Source organism: Chrysemys picta, unplaced genomic scaffold (genome assembly GCF_011386835.1).
Source record: "Chrysemys picta bellii isolate R12L10 unplaced genomic scaffold, ASM1138683v2 scaf72, whole genome shotgun sequence".
Classification (NCBI taxonomy): Eukaryota; Metazoa; Chordata; order Testudines; family Emydidae; genus Chrysemys; species Chrysemys picta.
Genome location: NW_027052779.1, coordinates 42,044 through 60,455, shown reverse-complemented (window position 1 = coordinate 60,455; position 18,412 = coordinate 42,044). Strand labels below are relative to the sequence as shown.

General features: G+C 50.4%; 3 protein-coding genes across 5 annotated transcripts in view; 1 reads left to right on the top strand and 2 right to left on the bottom strand.

Annotated features, from left to right (window-relative positions):
• LOC135977905 (guanylate-binding protein 1-like) overlaps positions 1-3,881 on the bottom strand; it is a 130,556-nt gene extending 126,675 nt beyond the window's left edge. For both annotated transcript variants that reach the window (XM_065579056.1, XM_065579057.1), the window contains exon 1: positions 3,746-3,881. The gene's annotated coding sequence lies outside the window, so the exon portion shown is untranslated. The remainder of the gene's footprint in view (positions 1-3,745) is intronic.
• LOC135977904 (uncharacterized) lies at positions 2,368-17,156 on the top strand. 2 transcript variants are annotated; one of them, XM_065579054.1, is made up of 2 exons: positions 2,368-2,529; positions 6,004-17,156. In XM_065579054.1, the coding sequence occupies exon 2, from the start codon at positions 11,083-11,085 to the stop codon at positions 12,382-12,384; it is 1,302 nt and encodes a 433-aa protein (XP_065435126.1). In that variant the 5' UTR covers positions 2,368-2,529; positions 6,004-11,082; the 3' UTR covers positions 12,385-17,156. The 2 variants fall into 2 exon arrangements, with proteins under 2 accessions (XP_065435126.1, XP_065435127.1); XM_065579055.1 differs by lacking the exon at positions 2,368-2,529 and adding an exon at positions 2,536-2,713.
• On the bottom strand, positions 12,635-14,192 carry LOC135977907 (myb/SANT-like DNA-binding domain-containing protein 2). Its single transcript, XM_065579059.1, has 2 exons — positions 13,652-14,192; positions 12,635-13,104 (listed from the first exon to the last, which is right to left on the bottom strand). Exons 1-2 carry the CDS (start codon positions 14,190-14,192, stop codon positions 12,635-12,637), a joined length of 1,011 nt encoding a protein of 336 aa, XP_065435131.1.
• Positions 17,157-18,412: the final 1,256 nt, after the last annotated feature.

The following is an 18,412-nucleotide window of genomic DNA, read 5'->3' as shown; positions in this document are numbered from 1 at the left end:
TGTATAATGACAAAGCTGCTCACTCCTCGGCCTATATTTTCATTTGAGGTATTTGTCACTGACGGGGAGAAATAAGTGTCTCAAAGTGGTTGCAGACATGTCTTGATTCTGAAAATCCTCAGCAGAAAGAAAGAAAGAAAAAACATCCTGTGTGAAATGCGTCACTTTGGAGAGGGTGATGCGTGCAGCCCTCGCACACAGCTGGGTAGATATTCTCTCCACCCTGCAACGTTTCTCTCTGTAACTCCACACAGGTTTCTGGTGCACATTAACAATTATGTTGCATCATAGGAGTAATCTACACTGGCTTTACAGCGCTGAGACTTGCTGCACTCAGGGGGTTGTTTTTTCATAACCCTGAATGAGAAACGTGCAACGCTGCAAAGTGCCAGTGTAGGCAAGGCGTAAGTCTGAACCTTGTGGTTTTCTGTTTAATCCTGTTCTTTACACACTGATATCGCCAAGGCCTTCTCCACAGTAAGACAAAGTAGCCTCTAATTCAGGGTGTCTCCAGGTTTGGGTGCCCACGATGCTCCACCTTGGGTTCTGATTTCTTCCCAGGCGTGCTGAGCACCTGCAGGCTCTGTTCCTTCGGGCGGGGCTTTGCCTGCTCAATATTTCAGAACATTAGGTTTGAAATGTCCCATGTTTGCAAGGTCCCAGCTGTGGCAGAGCCTCACCGATAACTGTCCTGCCACTTCCCCCGTAACAATACACGGGACACCTGAGTTCCAGTCACAACATTTCACCCGCAGCCTTATCCTGCATCTCTCTAAGGAACAACCTGCGTGGAATGGGGTCAGTGGGATTCTCAGTATCAGACTTTGCAGGTCTCAAAAACGGCTTATTTTAACCCCTTCAGTAGAGAGTGTCAACTGAACACAAGAGCCAGAAGGGTGCAACCCCTTGGGCTTTAGAGAGCACGGCCCCTTTAAAACCTCGTTCTGAGGCAGAGGACGTTCTGGTTGTTCCAGGGGGAGGGGTGGAGAGGCAGCACAACAGGGGCGTGTGGGTCTCTGTAGCTCCAGACAAAAGGCCCTACAGTGATAGGGCTCTCATATAGCAAAGCAGCCGAGATCTAGCCCGAAGCCCAGGCAGGAAAGGAGGAAGCCTCCCTGTGTAGGGAAGCTCAGTGGACTGTTTGTTGTACTATCTAACAGGATGAGACACGACTTGGTTCAAATCCTATCCAGTTTAGAAAACTTAGATTGTGGTTTTGTTTTAGTTCTTATGACGATCTACTTTGATCTCTATGCCATTGTGCATTCTCGCTTAAAATCTACCTTTCTGTAGTGAATAAGTCTGTTTTATATTTTTTTAACAAAAACACTGTGGTTTGCTCAAGGGCGACTCTTTGTTTTTTGCCGCCCCGAGCACGGCAGTCAGGTGGTGTTCAGCGGCATGCCTGCTGGAAGTCCACTGGTCACGCGGATTCGGCGGCATTTCTGCAGTTGATCTGCCGGTCCCCCGCCTTCGGCCTACCCGCCACTGAATTGCTGCCAAAGCCGCGGGACCGGTGGACCTCCCGCAGGTGTGCCGCCGAAGGCTGCCTGACTCCCGCCCTCACGAAGACCGGCAGGCCTTCCCCCCGCAGCTTGCTGCCCCAGGCATGCGCTTGGTGCGCTGGTGCCTGGAGCCGCCCCTGGGTTTGCTTTAGGTGCAAAGGGAAATCTGTTCAGGAACAGGGGCGGGGACATTGTCCTCTCCACATCGAGCGAGGGGTGGGCTGGGAAATACACATATACGGGTCAGGCTTTTGACTAAAGCAGGATGGTAGAGCTCTGGGGTCCTACACTGGGGAGCTGGGGAGGCGCTAACTGGAGTCTCTCTATTGTTAGTTCCTGAGTGGCTGAGGAGAAGCATTCACAGAACTGCAGCTGGGTGTGTCCCTGCCTGTGTAACGGTTGGTGTGAATGCAGGACCAGGAGCGCTCTGCATCTTGTCACAGCAGCACAGTGTGAGAGGGGGCCCAGGCTGGTTAGTCAGAGGCCTCTGTGGTACCCCAGTTCCAAGTTGCACCCCTGGGGGGAGGAGGGGAACCCGTCACAATGGTGTAGCCCAATGTGCTAGCTTGTCTTTATTATATTCACTGCTTTGCATTATATTCAGCAGTAATTCAAAGAATGTACAGGCCTGTATCCTGTAAGACCTTCGCTTCAGCAAGTTAGCATAAGGCTTGAACCGTGTGAACTTCACACAGATAAACGGCCCAACAGAAAAACACAAGTATTGGGGAGTTGAAAATAGAGTGTTTACGGGGAAATTCTGACCACAGTTTCATAATTCAACCGCAGAAGTGTCATGGCAACGAACTGACATACATAACAGGAACATGAGCTACATCCGCAGATACCTAACCACTACAAGGCCATGGTAACAAACTGACCTATGTGATAATAAGTTAAGATCATTGATATTCTGGCCTATGGAAAAAGACACTCCAGCATTGGTAAGAGGAGGAAATACAAAGAAGGGAGAGGGAAGAAACCCCTACTGAATACGCATTAGACATGGTAACGTCAACATAAGGTATTGTAATACTTGAATCCCAGCCTAGGGACGGTAGGAGATGGAGATGTTGTACCTGGGAAGTGCCAGAAGATGGCCACTGGGGATAATGGGGAAGGTGTGGGTGATAAGGAAGATGCTGGGGAAGGTGATGGTGATGAGGAAGATGATGGCTAACACTTCAGGTTGCTCTGCAGGAGATGGGGTGAGTAGATGGATGTGCAGACAGACGTTTGATACTATCTCTATCTACCTTGCTGCATTGGGGTGTTTGTGACTGTGCTAAATGTATTAGTAAACTACTCCCAAACTACAGACTGGGGAACTGAGTCACCCAGAGATTGAGAGCCACACTCACAAAGGGATTTAGGCACCTAGCTGTCACTTTAGGCACCTCAGTGCACCATTAAGGCACCCCCAAAATCCTCAAAGCCCCCACTCAGCTGCCACCTCACCCAATTGGTGCCTAAGTCCCTGCTGTTGGGCTTGCACAAAGCTGCCGAAGTCCTGACACCGCCCCACTGCTAGCGAGTGGCTCAGAGCCTCAGCACAGGCCACGGCCCCGACAGCGATCTCCAGCTACATGTTCCCCGGTGTTGGGGTCTACTAGGCATAGCTACCAGGTAACTCGGGAGAGTGGAAGGCCAAAAGTGCCGATGAAGCTCTTTTGCTCTGGGTCTGTGAACCACAGTGACTCCTGTGACGGGTTGGATTACAGAAACCCCCTTGGGAGCTGCCACCTGATGTGCAAAGACTACCCCTGCTTCTGTTTTCCCTGCCAGCTCAGGACTTCAGCACCCTGTCTTGCTGAGCCAGACACTCCTGTCTGGCTCCAGACACAGATCCAGGGTCTGAATCACCTGTCCCAAAGCTGCAAGTTTACCTGAAAACAGCTCACAGAAGTGTGCTTGTCTTTAGCACTTAGATGCCCAACTCCCAATGGGGTCTAAACCCAGATAAATCCGTTTTACCCTGCATAAAGCTTATGCAGGGCAAACTCATAAATTGTTTGCCCTCTATAACACTGATAGAGAGATATGCACAGTTGTTTGCTCCCTCAGGTATTAATACATACTTTGAGTAAATTACTAAATAAAAAGTGATTTTATTAAATACAGACAGTAGGATTTAAGTGGTTCAAAGTAGTAACAGACAGAACAAAGTAAGTCACCAAGCAAAATAAAATAAAATGCGCAAACCTATGCCTAATTAAACTGAATACAGATAATTTCCTCACCAGTTCCAGAGTGCTCCCTTTTACAGGCTAAGCTTCTTTTAGCCTGGGTCCAGCAATCACTCACACCCCCTGTAGTTACTGTCCTTTGTTTCAGTTTCCTTCAAGTATCCGGGTGGGGGGTGGAGAGGCTTCTTCTTTAGCCAGCTGAAGACCAAATGGAGGGGTCTCCCACAGGTTTAAGTAGACTCTCTTGTGGGTGGAGACCCCCCTCCTCCCTCCTATGCAAAGCCCAGCTCCAAGATGGAGTTTTGGAGTCACCTGGGCAAGTCACATGCCCCTGCATGACTTAGTCTTTGCAGGCCGACGCCATTGTTTACATGGCATCTTGCATGTCTTCAGGAAGACTTTTTATGTGGATTGGAGCATTCCAAGATGCATTGTTTCCTAAGTGTCTCCTGATTAGGTACTTAACCTGGCGAATTCCTTCCTAAAGAAGCTGACCAAATGCCTCACAAAGCTTACTTAGAAATCAGGCAAGCATACAGCCCATATTTTTAACCTTGAGTAGAAAATGATATATATGTACAAATAGGATGAATAGATATAGTAGATCATAACCCTTACGGAGATATGTTACATGGCACAGGCAGCGCAAAACATATTCTAGTTATGTCATACATACATTTATAAGCACCCCCTCCCCATAAAGCCTTATGGGGTACACTGTCACACCCTCCCCCTGAACTTATTGCCAGAGACTTGGACACTGTCCATGGCGGAGGCAGTACCTGTAAAATTTCTGTTTGTTTCTGGTTACACTTCCTTTTAGTACCTTGAAACCATATGATGTCACTCCTAGGGGTTCTAGCCCATTTTGGGATTCCTGGTCCCCAGATGCTTGCAAACCGGTTGGGATGTAGTATTGCTAACAGAATGCAGGCAGCAATATCCGTTAAAGTGGAGGTGTTTTGGCATTTAGCCACCAACGCCATGAGGCGGTGTGCCTTAGTTTTCCCTTCTACACAGCAGCATGGGCCTGTTATGCTTTTGCTGCTTTTTACAGGTACGGACTGTAAAGTAACATGCTGGTGGGGCTGTTCTGTTACCATCCCCAGCATGTATAACAGCTTATTTCACAAATCAAATATGTTCCACATCTTTAAAGGGTTTACCACTAGTGTGAATTTTTTTGTTTTATTCCATAGGTGAATTAGCAAAAGACACAAGGTTAACAGCAAATCTACAGTGGACAGGCTTCGTTCACTCAATTTGACTCGTTTAGCATTCATTGCATTTTCCCAGTTTTTTGTGCCCTTTGGTAGACCCTCTGATGCAGATTTTTCTGCCTTTTTGGGGAAGACTTCTAGTTCGGGCATGTGCTTGGGTTTTTGGCCAGGAAAGGGTGTACTACAACCATACTTGTCCTCGGCCCCTCCCTCTGGAGTTTTTCTGGGCTGGGCCCCCCTCCCTTGTGAAGTTCCTCCTATGAAGAGATTTCCCCCCCCCGTCTTGGAGAGAGAGTTGTATCTCTTGCAAGTGTAGCAAGAACAGCAGCTTTCCCTGGGGTGCTCTGGACCCCTTTGGGCACCCCACTTTTTGTTTTCAATGGGTTAGCTGGATAGACCCCCTCATCCTGGAGACCTGACCCCCAGGTTTTCCTTAAAACCTGATCCACAGGAGAGGGGGCTGGCATTTTGATTGCAAACTTTTCACCCTCCTCCTGGGAAAGCCCCTCCCCACAAAAGGTGGGTGGACTTTCTGGCCCCCCCTGACCTTCCATTTGTTCTTCCCTCTTTGGGCTCCCCGCTGGGTCCAATAGTCTTGTGTCCCATGAAAGGGAAGATGATTCTGCCCCAGCTGTGGACTCACAGCTACCAGCTACAACAGACCTCCACAACTCCATCTTGGGAACTCTCACCTACTTCTATGCTAACTGCTTACATGCTCTGAAGTAGGCTGAAGCAGAAATGTATTGGTCAGCGTTTCTAGCAGATGGCTGCAGTTTCACTCACACTAGCAGAAATAATAGAGATAAGAAGCGGGGTAGTTAGTTTGCAGGCGTCTAATCCAAGGTCGCAAAGACTGGGAAAGTTTTCTCACAAGCTTATGTAGAGCTTATTGTAACAGTTGTCTGGAAGGGAGGGGTGAGGGGGAACAGCAAACAAAGAGATGTATGCAAACGATTTGAAGTATAAAAGGTAAAAGTTGTTTGTATTTGTTGCACTGGATTTGAGACATGCTGGTCTCCTAGTGCCATTTCAGAGCTCTGAAATAAACTTGGCTTGCTTTCTCCCCTCGGTGTCTTTATTGGTGCCAAGCACACCGGGCGACGAACCCCCTGTTTGCCATCTTGGGCCCAGTTTTGGGCAGGCAACAGTTTTGGCGCCCAACGTGGGGCTCGAGGCTGAAATTTAGCCTTGCCCGGATCCCTCCTGGTGGCCGATGGATTACGACGACGACCGACGCCCAGAGCGCTTACCGGTGACTTCATCGGGGGCCTTGGCAGAGACGTGGTTTGCTCGACCCCAGAGGGCACAATGGTGCAACGCACACAGACAGTGGAGAAGCAGCTGCGGGCGACGGTGGGGAACCGGTCCCGTTGATAGGGCGACGGTGACGGTGCAGAACCGGACCCTTGAATAAGGTAGGAACAGTCCAGTGGGGACTTATCTGTCTTGACCTGGGGACGCCCAGAGTCTCCCTTGGTATGGGGCAGGGACAGAGTACAGCCGGCAGGGTACAGTGTACACCTTTAGAATGCATTCTGGTGAACTGGAAAGTGTTTGGATCTGATCAGTTGATTAAAAGTAAATTGAAAAGGTTCTGTACAGTTGATTGGCCTCAGTACCAACTAGAGTTCCAAGAAAGGTGGCCACCGGAAGGATCACTTAATTAGAACATGATCCTTCAATTGCTTTTGCTCTGTCAGAGAACAGGTAAATGGAATGAACATCTCTATGCGTATACGTTCATGGTGTTAAGAAATAGGACTGATATTTTGCTCACGTGCCATTTGACTCCGACAGGCTCAGTAGTAACGGCTGCTAAACCCCAGAACCCTCCCACTGTTGTAATGCCAGAATCGGTGTCCCCTTCGGCTCCTCCACCCCCACAGGCTCCAGAGAGAACCCACCCCATGGGATTGTATCCGTTGATTATTGAGAGTGTGGTAGCCCGTCCAGGAACTCAGGAACGGCCAGTTCAGATAGTGTCTGTGTATTCGCATGTACCTTTTAACCCTGTACATCTAGCTCCTCTTAAGGCAGAGGCAGGAGAATTTTCAACGAATACAAGCAAGTTCATTTCTATCTTTGAAGGGTGTCTAGCTAGCCATAAGCCTGACTGGGATGATTGTAATATACTTATGAGAACCCTGTTGTCTGAAGTGGAGCGGAATCAGGTTATAGGTAAGGCTAGGGATGAAGACTGGGAAGGCATTTAAGGTTTAAAAGGGAAAGCTATTGGATACCAGAGGTTGTACTGAGTGGAATCCTCAGAAGTGAGTGTGCTCGTCCTGGTTTGTTGCTTCAAGGCTGTGTACAGAAGTTATGTTACTGAAAGGATGTATAATGGCAATGTGTATGTGTTAATGGTTGGAGAAAAGGTGTATGAGTGAAAAGTGGAAGGTTCTTTTGGAAGTTAGAAGAAGCTGAGAAAGGGAGAAGGAAAGAGAACAGAATGAGTTAACTGAGAGGAAAATATAGCTAGCAAGCTCAGTCATGCTGGCTCATCCAAGGACATTGTACGCAGCTAAGACTTTGCTGACAATCAAGAGAAAGGGGGGCCTGAATGTGCCCAAGCAACTGTGAGATCTGCAAAATACTGCAAGGCATAATGAGGACAACAGAAGGGTTAAGAAGCAGTTTTGCTGGACAGTATTGGCCCAGGGATTTAAAATTCCCCCACTCTGTTCAGACAGGCTTTGGCCAGAGACTTGGAGGAGTGGGATAATTCAGACAGAGCCCTCCTGCTGCAATATGTAGATGACTTGTTAATTGCTGCTGTGGGTCTAATCCCTTGTCTCAGAGCTACTGTGAGTCTCCTAAATTTTATTGGACTGCGAGGATACAGGGTATCTCAAAGCAAAGCCCAAATTGCTCTTTCAGAGGTTCAATATCTGGGATTTCACATCAGGCAGGGAGAGAGACAGCTCTCAAATGAAAGAAAGGAGGCTATCTGCCAAGTTCCCATCCCCAGCAACTGTAAACAGCTTAGGGCATTCCTGGGCATGGCAGGTTTTTGCAGAATATGGATTCCAGAGTTTGGACTGTGGGCTAAACCTCTGTATGAATGTGTTAAGGGAGCGGATCATGACCCCTTTCACTGGTCCCCAGAAGCGGACAGGACATTTAAAATCTTGAAAAGGAAGCTAATGGAAGCTCCAGCCCTGGGTTTGCCCGATATATCTAAGCTGTTCCAACTGTATGTGCATGAACGAAAAGGGGTAGCTTTGGGAATGCTTACCCAGCTATTAGGTGCCTGGAAACTTCCTGTGGCATACTTTTCTAAACAACTGGATCAAGTTTCAAAGGGATGGCCAGCCTGTTTGAGGGCGGTCGCAGCTACTGCTCTAGTGCTTGGGGAAGCTGAAAAGCTGACACTGGGAGGAACTGTGCAAGTGTATGTTCCCCATATGGTCCGAGCCTTGCTGGACACTAAGGGTGGTCTTTGGCTCACACAGGCTCGGGTTGCTCGGTACCAGGCGAAACTGTTAGAGAATCCTGAAGTCACCCTGCAGACCTGTCCCTCCCTTAATCCAGCCTCACTGCTACCAGAGACAGAAAATCAGGAACATGACTGTTTAGAAATCATAGATGTTCAGTATTCTAGCCGCCCAGATCTAAAAGATCAGCCACTCCCAAATGCTGACTTGGAATGGTATACAGATGGAAGTAGTACTGTTGTGGATGGGCAAAGGAGGGCGGGTTATGCTATTGTGTCTCTTCATGACACCGTGGAAGCTGAGAGTTTACCGGCAGGAACATCTGCCCAGCTTGCTGAACTAGTGGCCCTGACTCGTGCACTCGAGCTGGCAAAAGACAAATGGGTTAATATCTTTACTGACTCAAAGTATGCTTTTGGGGTATTGCATGCTCATGCTGGTCTGTGGAAGCAAAGGGGAATGCTAACAGCCCAAGGTTCTCCGGTCAAGCATGGGTCTCAAATTCTCTGGCTGTTAGAAGCGGTACAACTCCCTTCAGCAGTAGCAGTGGTGCATTGCAAAGCCCATCAAAGGGAAGATCAAGATGTAACCAAGAGTAATGCCAGAGCAGACAGGGAAGCTAAGCGAGCTGCTACCCTGAAATCACCAACAGAGGAGAATGCCCAAATGCATGCCCTCATCCCATCAGCGGGTGAGCTGGCAGCCCCTCAGTACTCCCAAGAGGGCAGAAACCTGGCTGACAGTCTTGGGGTATGTCTACACTACGAAATTAGTTCGAATTTATAGAAGCCGGTTTTATTGAAATCGGTTGTATACAGCCGATTGTGTGTGTCCACACAATACAATGCTCTAGGTGCTCTAGTCGGCGGACCGCGTCCACAGTACGAGGCTAGCGTCGACTTCCGGAGCATTGCACTATGGGTAGCTATCCCACAGCTATCCCACAGTTCCCGCAGTCTCTGCCGCCCCTTGGAATTCTGGGTTGAGATCCCAATGCCCGGATGATGCAAAACAGTGTCGCGGGCGGTTCTGGGTACGTGTCGTCAGGCCCCTCCCTCCCCCGTCACAGCAACGGCAGACAATAGATTCGTGCCTTTTTACCTGGGTTACCTGGGTTACCTGTGCAGACAACATGGAGCCCGCTCAGCACAGCTGAGCTCACCGTCACCATATGTCCTCTGGGTGCCGGCAGACGTGGGACTGCATTGCTACACAGCAGCAGCTGCTAACTGCCTTTTGGCAGTAGACGGTGCAGTAGACTGGTAGCCTTCATCGGCGATCTGGGTGCTGGCAGCCGTGGGGCTTGCCTTTTGGCAGTAAATGGTGTATTATGACTGTTAGCCGGCCTATTACAAGTCGGGTCATCGCACATTAGCAGAGTCTTCCCTGAGCAGCAGCTCGTGCAATAGGCCTGAAGACCATCGTCATACACCGCCCCGTATTTGCTGCCAAGCACCCAGAAAGATGCCGAGGGCTATCAGTCACGCTGCACTGTCGTCTTAAGATGTAAAAAAATAGATTTTCTCTGTATTCATTTGCTTCCCCCTCCCTCCGTCAAATCAACGGCCTGCTAAACCCAGGGTTTTCAGTTTAATCTTTGGGGGGGACCAGTCTGTGACAGTTGTTTGTGTCTCTCCCTGATGCACAGCCACCGTTCTTTATTTTAATTCCCTGTGCCTGTACGCCATGTCGTCACTCGGCCCCCCTCCCTCCTTCCCCTAGGCCGTCAGATACTACGTTTGCGCCACAGCTCGAGCCGAGAAGCGGTTCGCGCCTTTTCTTTGAATTCTGGGTTGAGATCCCAATGCCCGGATGATGCAAAACAGTGTCGCGGGCGGTTCTGGGTACATGTCGTCAGGCCCCTCCCCCCTCGTCACAGCAACGGCAGACAATAGATTCGCGCCTTTTTACCTGGGTTACCTGTGCAGACAACATACCACGGCAAGCATGGAGCCCGCTCAGCTCAGCTGAGCTCACCGTCACCATATGTCCTCTGGGTGCCGGCAGACGTGGGACTGCATTGCTACACAGCAGCAGCTGCTAACTGCCTTTTGGCGGTAGACGGTGTAGCATGAGTGATAGCCGTGGGGCTGGCAGCCGTAGGGCTGCATTGCACCAGCCCCTTGCCAGGCGATGGTATATTATGACTGGTATCCATCATCGTCGTACTGGTATGGCTGTCAATCATGGCCACCTGGGCAGACATGCTACTGTTTCGATGATGACGGTTACCAGTCATAATATACTATTTTCTGCCAATTGCCCAATATTGTCTGCTAAGCACCCAGAAGAGGCCGAGGGCGATGCTGGGTGCTGGCGGACGTGGGGCTGGCAGACGTGGGGCTGCATTGCTACACAGCAGCAGCCCCTTGCCTTTTGGCAGATGATGGTATTTTATGATTGGTACCCATCGTCGTCATATTGGTATGGCTGTCACTCATGCTGCACCGTCGGCTGCCACCTTAAGATGTAAAAAATAGATTTGTTCTGTGTTCATTTGCTTCCCCTTCCTCCGTGAAATCAATGGCCTGCTAAGCCCAGGGTTTCCAGTTTAATCTTTGGGGGGACCATTCTGTGTGACAGTTGTTTGTGTTTCTCCCTGTTCCTGTACCTGTACGCCATGTCGTCACTCGGCCCTCCCTCCCTCCCTCCCTCCCGCCCTCCTTCTCCTGGTCCATCAGATACTACTTTCGCGCCTTTTTTCTGACCAGGCGCCATAGCTAGCACTGGGATCATGGAGTCCGCTCAGATCACCGCGGCAATTATGAGCACTATGAACACCACGCGCATTGTCCTGGAGTATATGCAGAGCCAGAACATGCCAAGGCGAAACCCGGACCAGGCGAGGAGGCGATTGCAGCGCGGCGACGAGAGTGATGAGGAAATTGACATGGACATAGACCTCTCACAAGGCACAGGCCCCAGCAATGTGGAAATCATGGTGTCACTGGGGCAGGTTGATACCGTGGAACGCCGATTCTGGGCCCGGGAAACAAGCACAGACTGGTGGGACCGCATCGTGCTGCAGGTCTGGGACGATTCCCAGTGGCTGCGAAACTTTCGCATGCGTAAGGGCACTTTCATGGAACTTTGTGACTTGCTTTCCCCTGCCCTGAAACGCCAGGATACCAAGATGAGAGCAGCCCTCACAGTTGAGAAGCGAGTGGCGATAGCCCTGTGGAAGCTTGCAACGCCAGACAGCTACCGGTCAGTCGGGAATCAATTTGGAGTGGGCAAATCTACGGTGGGGGCTGCTGTGATCCAATTTGCCAGGGCAATGAAAGACCTGGTGATAGCAAGGGTAGTGACTCTGGGCAACGTGCAGTCAATAGTGGATGGTTTTGCTGAAATGGGATTCCCAAACTGTGGCGGGGCCATAGACGGAACCCATATCCCTATCTTGTCACCGGAGCACCAAGCCACCGACTACGTAAACCGCAAGGGGTACTTTTCAATGCTGCTGCAAGCCCTGGTGGATCACAAGGGACGTTTCACCAACATCAACGTGGGATGGCCGGGAAAGGTACATGATGCTCGCGTCTTCAGAAACTCTGCTCTGTTTCGAAAGCTGGAGGAAGGGACTTTCTTCCCGGACCAGAAAGTGACCATTGGGGATGTTGAAATGCCTATCGTGATCCTTGGGGACCCAGCCTACCCCTTAATGCCATGGCTCATGAAGCCATACACAGGCAGCCTGGACAGTACTCAGGACCTGTTCAACTACAGGCTGAGCAAGTGCCGAATGGTGGTGGAATGTGCATTTGGACGTTTAAAAGCGCGCTGGCGCAGCTTACTGACTCGCTCAGACCTCAGCGAAAAGAATATCCCCATTGTTATTGCTGCTTGCTGTGCGCTCCACAATATCTGTGAGAGTAAGGGGGAGACCTTTATGGCGGGGTGGGAGGTTGAGGCAACTCACCTGGCCGCTGATTACGCGCAGCCAGACACCAGGACGGTTAGAGGAGCACAGCAGGGCGCGGTGCGCATCAGAGAAGCTTTGAAAACGAGTTTTGTGACTGGCCAGGCTACTGTGTGAAACTTCTGTTTGTTTCTCCTTGATGAACCCTCCAACCCCCCCCCCGACCCGGTTCACTCTACTTCCCTGTAAACCAACCACCCCACCCCACCCTCCCCTCCCCTCCCGCTTGCAGAGGCAATAAAGTCATTGTTTTTTCACATTCATGCATTCTTTATTAGTTCCTTACAGAGGTAGGGGGATAATTGCCAAGGTAGCTGGGATGGGTGGGGGAGGAGGGATGGAAAAGGACACACTGCATTTTAAAACTTTAACTCTTATTGAAGCCCAGCCTTCTGATGCTTGGGCGATCATCTGGGGTGGAGTGACTGGGTGGCCGGAGGCCCCCCCACCGTGTTCTTGGGCGTCTGGGTGAGGAGGCTATGAAACTTGGGGAGGAGGGCTGTTGGTTACACAGGGGCTGTAGCGGCGGTCTCTGCTCCTGCTGCCTTTCCTGCAACTCAACCATACGCTCGAGCATATCACTTTGATGCTCCAGCAGACGGAGCATTGCCTCTTGCCGTCTGTCTGCAAGCTGACGCCACCTATCGTCTTCAGCCCGCCACCTCTCCTCTCGTTCATGTTGGGCTTTTCTCATCTCCGACATTGACTGCCTCCACGCATTCTGCTGTGCTCTATCAGCCTGGGCGGACATCTGCAGCTCCGTGAACATCTCGTCCCTCGTCTTACGTTTTCTCTTTCTAATGTTCACGAGCCTCTGCGAAGGAGAAACATTTGCAGCTGGTGGAGGAGAAGGGAGAGGTGGTTAAAAAAGACACATTTTAGGGAACAATGGGTACACTCTTTCATTACAAGGTCGCATATTTCGGCTTGCAGGCAGCCATCGTAGGCCACAGTGTTTTGGCTTTTTTAACCTTCTTAACATGCGGGAAAGGTTGCAAACAGCAGCGCATTTCCCATATCAAGGATGAATTGGGTTGTCCATTTAAAATGGGGTTTCAATGTAAAAGGAGGGGGCTGCGGTTTCCCGGTTAACATGCGGCACAAACACAAGTAAACCACCCCCCCCACACACACACACACGATTCTCTGGGATGATCACTTCACCCCTCCCCCCCACCGCGTGGTTAACAGCGGGGAACATTTCTGGTCAGAATAGCAGGAACGGGCGCCTCTGAATGTCCCCCTTAATAAAATCACCCCATTTCAACCAGGAGAGCTTTCTGGAGATGTCCCTGGAGGATTTCCGCTCCATCCCCATACACGTTAACAGACTTGCTTGCTTTTTTTTTGTAATGTTTACAAATATTTACAAAGTTACACTCACCAGAGGTCTCCTGTGTGCCCTGAGGGTCTTGGGTGAGTTCGGGGGTTACTGGTTCCAGGTCCAGTGTCACAAACATATCCTGGCTGTTGGGGAAACCGGTTTCTCCGCTTCCTTGCTGCTGTGAGCTACCTACAGTACCTCCATCGTCATCTTCCTCGTTCCCCGAACCGTCTTCCCTGTGTGTTTCTCCAGTGAGAGAGTCATAGCACACGGTTGGGGTAGTGGTGGCTGCACCCCCTAGGATCGCATGCAGCTCCGCGTAGTAGCGGCAAGTTTGCGGCTCTGCCCCGGACCTTCCGTTTGCTTCTCTGGCTTTGTGGTAGGCTTGCCGTAGCTCCTTAATTTTCACGCGGCACTGCTGTGTGTCCCTGTTATGGCCTCGGTCCTTCATGGCCTTGGAGATCTTTTCTAATACTTTTCCATTTCTTTTACTGCTACGGAGTTCAGCTATCACTGCTTCATCTCCCCATATGGCGAGCAGATCTCGTACCTCCCGTTCGGTCCATGCTGGAGCTCTTTTGCGATCCTGGGAGGACTCCATGACGGTTACCTGTGCTGATGAGCTCTGCGTGGTCACCTGTGCTCTCCACGCTGGGCAAACAGGAAATGAAATTCAAATCTTCGCGGGTCTTTTCCTGTCTACCTGGTCAGTGCATCTGAGTTGAGAGCGCTGTCCAGAGCGGTCACAATGAAGCACTGTGGGATAGCTCCCGGAGGCCAATAACATCGAATTCCGTCCACACTACCCCAATTCCGACCCGCAAAGGCCGGTTTTATCGCTAATCCCCTCGTCGGAGGTGGTGTAAAGAAACCGGTTTAAAGGGCCCTTTAAGTCGAAAGAAAGGGCCTCGTTGTGTGGACGTGTCCAGGCTTAATTCGGTTTAACGCTGCTAAAGTCGACCTAAACCCGTAGTGTAGACCAGGCCTTGGTCTCCAGGAAAAGGAGGGATGGCTTTATTCCACAGAGGGAAAAATCCTCCTGCCCAAGGGCTTGATTCGACCAGTGTTGCAGAAACTGCATCAAACCACACACGCAGGCAGAGAGGCTCTTACCCAGCTTATGAATAAATATTTTCTAACCTCTGGACTTAAACCCCTAGTATCACAGGTACAAGCTGAATGTTTAATCTGCCAAAAGAATAACCCTCGACCAGGAGTAGCAGTGCCACCAGCCACCCTGGAACCTACCCCAGGCCCAGGATTGGTGTGGCAAATAGACTCTACTGAGTTTCCCAGGACCCAAGGGTACAGGTACCTTCTCGTCTTAGTGGATCGATTCAGCGGATGGCCTGAGGCCTTCCCACATCGCAACAACACTGCCAAAACAGTGGCTTTTAAGTTTGTCAAGGAAATCATTCCTCGCTTCGGCCTTCCTCAGTGGATGGAATCTGACAATGGAACACACTTCACATCTCAAATTGTTGAAAAGATATCAAGTGCTCTGCAAATCCCCTGGAAGCTCCACACGCCCTGGCGATCACAAGCCAGTGGAGTAGTGGAACGCACAAATCAGACACTCAAGCGACACCTCTCAAAGGTCTGTCAGGAGGCCTCTCTTAAGTGGCCTGATGCCTTGCCCCTTGTGTTACTTCTCATTCATGCTCTCCCTAAGGGTAGGATAGGGCTTAGTCCCTTTGAGATTATGTTTGGAAGAGCATGGCCTATGAATGGTACCCCAGTTCTGGCAGGGGAATGGGAAATGGGGTGTGGTTTCTTGTCTCAGTACATGTGCTCTCTGTCTGCTGTTCTTTCTTCTCTTCACAGGTATACCAAAGATTCACAGCCTCTTCTGCTGGATACTCCGGTCCACTCCCTGCAGCCTGGTGACTCCATTCTCGTGCGGACCTGGAAGGACGAGCCTCTCCAAGAGAAGTGGAAGGGACCCCACATCGTCCTGCTTGTCACCCATACAGCGGCAAAGGTCAAAGGACACAAGAACTGGATTCATCACTCTCATAGAATCATAGAATATCAGAGTTGGAAGGGACCTCAAGAGGTCATCTAGTCCAACCCCCTGCTCAAAGCAGGACCAATTCCCAGCTAAATCATCCCAGCCAGGGCTTTGTCAAGCCGGGCCTTAAAAACCTCCAAGGAAGGAGACTCCACCACCTCCCTAGGTAACGCATTCCAATGTTTCACCACCCTCCTAGTGAAATACCACCCTCCTAGTGAAATAAAACATACCATACCACAACACCTGTGAGCAAGATGCGAACAATGCTTCCCCCTATATCCCCTAGTTCTCCTAAACCAGGTATCCAACCCCAAAGGGAATCCAAAATAGTGGGTTCTCCTTCCTGGGCTCTCTCAACTGAAAGCAGTGCCCACTCCTAAACAGTGGACTGTCCAGCCTGCGGAGAAGACTGCTAGCGACAATTTGGGACTTACGCTGTTATTCAAAAGACAGTAAGGGTCACTGGGAATGTGTTGTGATCTTTCTGAACAGTCACAGCGCATTCCCCGCGAGAACCCTGAGCATTGGTTTTATTTTCTCACAGAAGGCCGTCCTGGCCTATGTATTTGGTCTTGTTATTTTTTGACTTGTTTAGTGTCAACAATTCTTGTATCTTCTGGGCATTTGGGTTGTTGTAATTGTCTGTGCCCTTATTGGAGAAGAGTGTTGTACCTATGTCCCAGAGTTTTCACAGGACATTAACAAGCACATCTTGTCAGGTGAACGGGCCTTTAACTAGTGGAAGGCCCAGGAAGGAGAACCCACTATTTTGGATTCCCTTTGGGGTTGGATACCTGGTTTAGGAGAACTAGGGGATATAGGGGGAAGCATTGTTCGCATCTTGCTCACAGGTGTTGTGGTATGGTATGTTTTGTTCTTGTTCTTTTGCTCGTTTGCTGTAAAGTGCTCATACGTAAGATTTGTACCTCCCATACCCCAGAAGTTCCCTTATACCCTCTCATTGATAATCCTGATTGCATGGAGCTTAATCCATTCTGTCTTTAGAGTATGAGAAAACTCTGACAAAGGTTTGTTGAGTGTTCTCAAAGGAGGGATTGTTGGGGTCCACTAGGCATAGCTACCAGGTAACTCGGGAGAGTGGAAGGCCAAAAGTGCCGATGAAGCTCTTTTGCTCTGGGTCTGTGAACCACAGTGACTCCATCTCGGGAACTCTCACCTACTTCTATGCTAACTGCTTACATGCTCTGAAGTAGGCTGAAGCAGAAATGTATTGGTCAGCGTTTCTAGCAGATGGCTGCAGTTTCACTCACACTAGCAGAAATAATAGAGATAAGAAGCGGGGTAGTTAGTTTGCAGGCGTCTAATCCAAGGTCGCAAAGACTGGGAAAGTTTTCTCACAAGCTTATGTAGAGCTTATTGTAACAGTTGTCTGGAAGGGAGGGGTGAGGGGGAACAGCAAACAACGAGATGTATGCAAACAGTTTGAAGTATAAAAGGTAAAAGTTGTTTGTATTTGTTGCACTGGATTTGAGACATGCTGGTCTCCTAGTGCCATTTCAGAGCTCTGAAATAAACTTGGCTTGCTTTCTCCCCTCGGTGTCTTTATTGGTGCCAAGCACACCGGGCGACGAACCCCCTGTTTGCCATCTTGGGCCCAGTTTTGGGCAGGCAACACCGGCATGTAGCTCATCAGCTGGGCATGGGTCTCAGGTGTTCTCAACAGGTTGGTGCTCTATGCAAGAGGCAGAGTGGGCGTGGGGGCCTCCAGTACGGCCCAGAGACTAGGCCCTGCTCCAAATCAGGCAGTGTGAGGATTCCAATGGGGTCTCCCCTTGACCTGGTGAGTGTCCAACCCCCCAGGCTAGGGGCTATCACCGAGGATTTGCTCTCTCAGAACAAGCTTACCTGGCTTAGGCACCTAACTCCCCCAAAAGAGCGTTCACATCTGAGAATCGCAAACACAGACAAGTGCCTCCCCCAGTCCAGTACCCAAGGCCGAGATCAGTAGGAGTTAGGTGCCTAAGTGCCTTTGTGGATCTGGGCCCTAAGCCCTCTCCCTCTGCTCTGCATTTCACTCCTGGCTGGCTTGGGCAACTCCCTGCTCAGCTTGCTGGTTTCTGAGAATCCCTTTCCTAGGCATTTAAATCTCCCCTGCCTTGTACGGGAGACTGGGCACCTAACTCAGGGCTGAGGACTCCGCGAGGCAGCAGGGCATCTAGAGGTCAAGCACTGCCCTCCCTAAGGAGCTTTGAAAATCTGGCCCAGGTAACGTGGCTGAGGTGATGCAGGGAGACTGCGGCAGAGCCAGAAACTGACCTCAGAACTGCCAAGTCCCAGTCCAGTGCCCCCCCCATTAACCAGTCCTCCCTGGCCTTGGCTTTATTCTGCCAATTCCCTGTTCCAACCATTCTCCCTCTGCCCCCTGCACAAGGTCCTCATCACACTCAAGGAATTTAATTTTCAGTTTCCATTTTCAAGAAAGTCACAGTATTTGTGACAAGGCACCTAACTCAGGACTGTTCTGCCAGAGATGGGATGTGCAGACGGACATTCGGTACCATCTCTATCTACCTTTAGTATAAATGAAATCCACAGCTCCCCCTACTGTTCAGGTGGCTCCCCCTTGGCCTCGCCTGTGGCCCCCAAGCGCTTAAGCTCCTCCTGGGTGTGTGGGTGCCCATCCCGCAGATTGTCCTGCAGGTGCCGGTGCTTGCCAATGCTCAGCTTGGGCAGGCCATGGTCGAGCCCCTCCAGCAGGACACAGGCCTTGCACAGGGGATGGCTGCCCAAGTAACTGCAGTGCTGTAAGGTGTCGCTGACCAGCAGTTGGAGGTCAGGGCACAGTG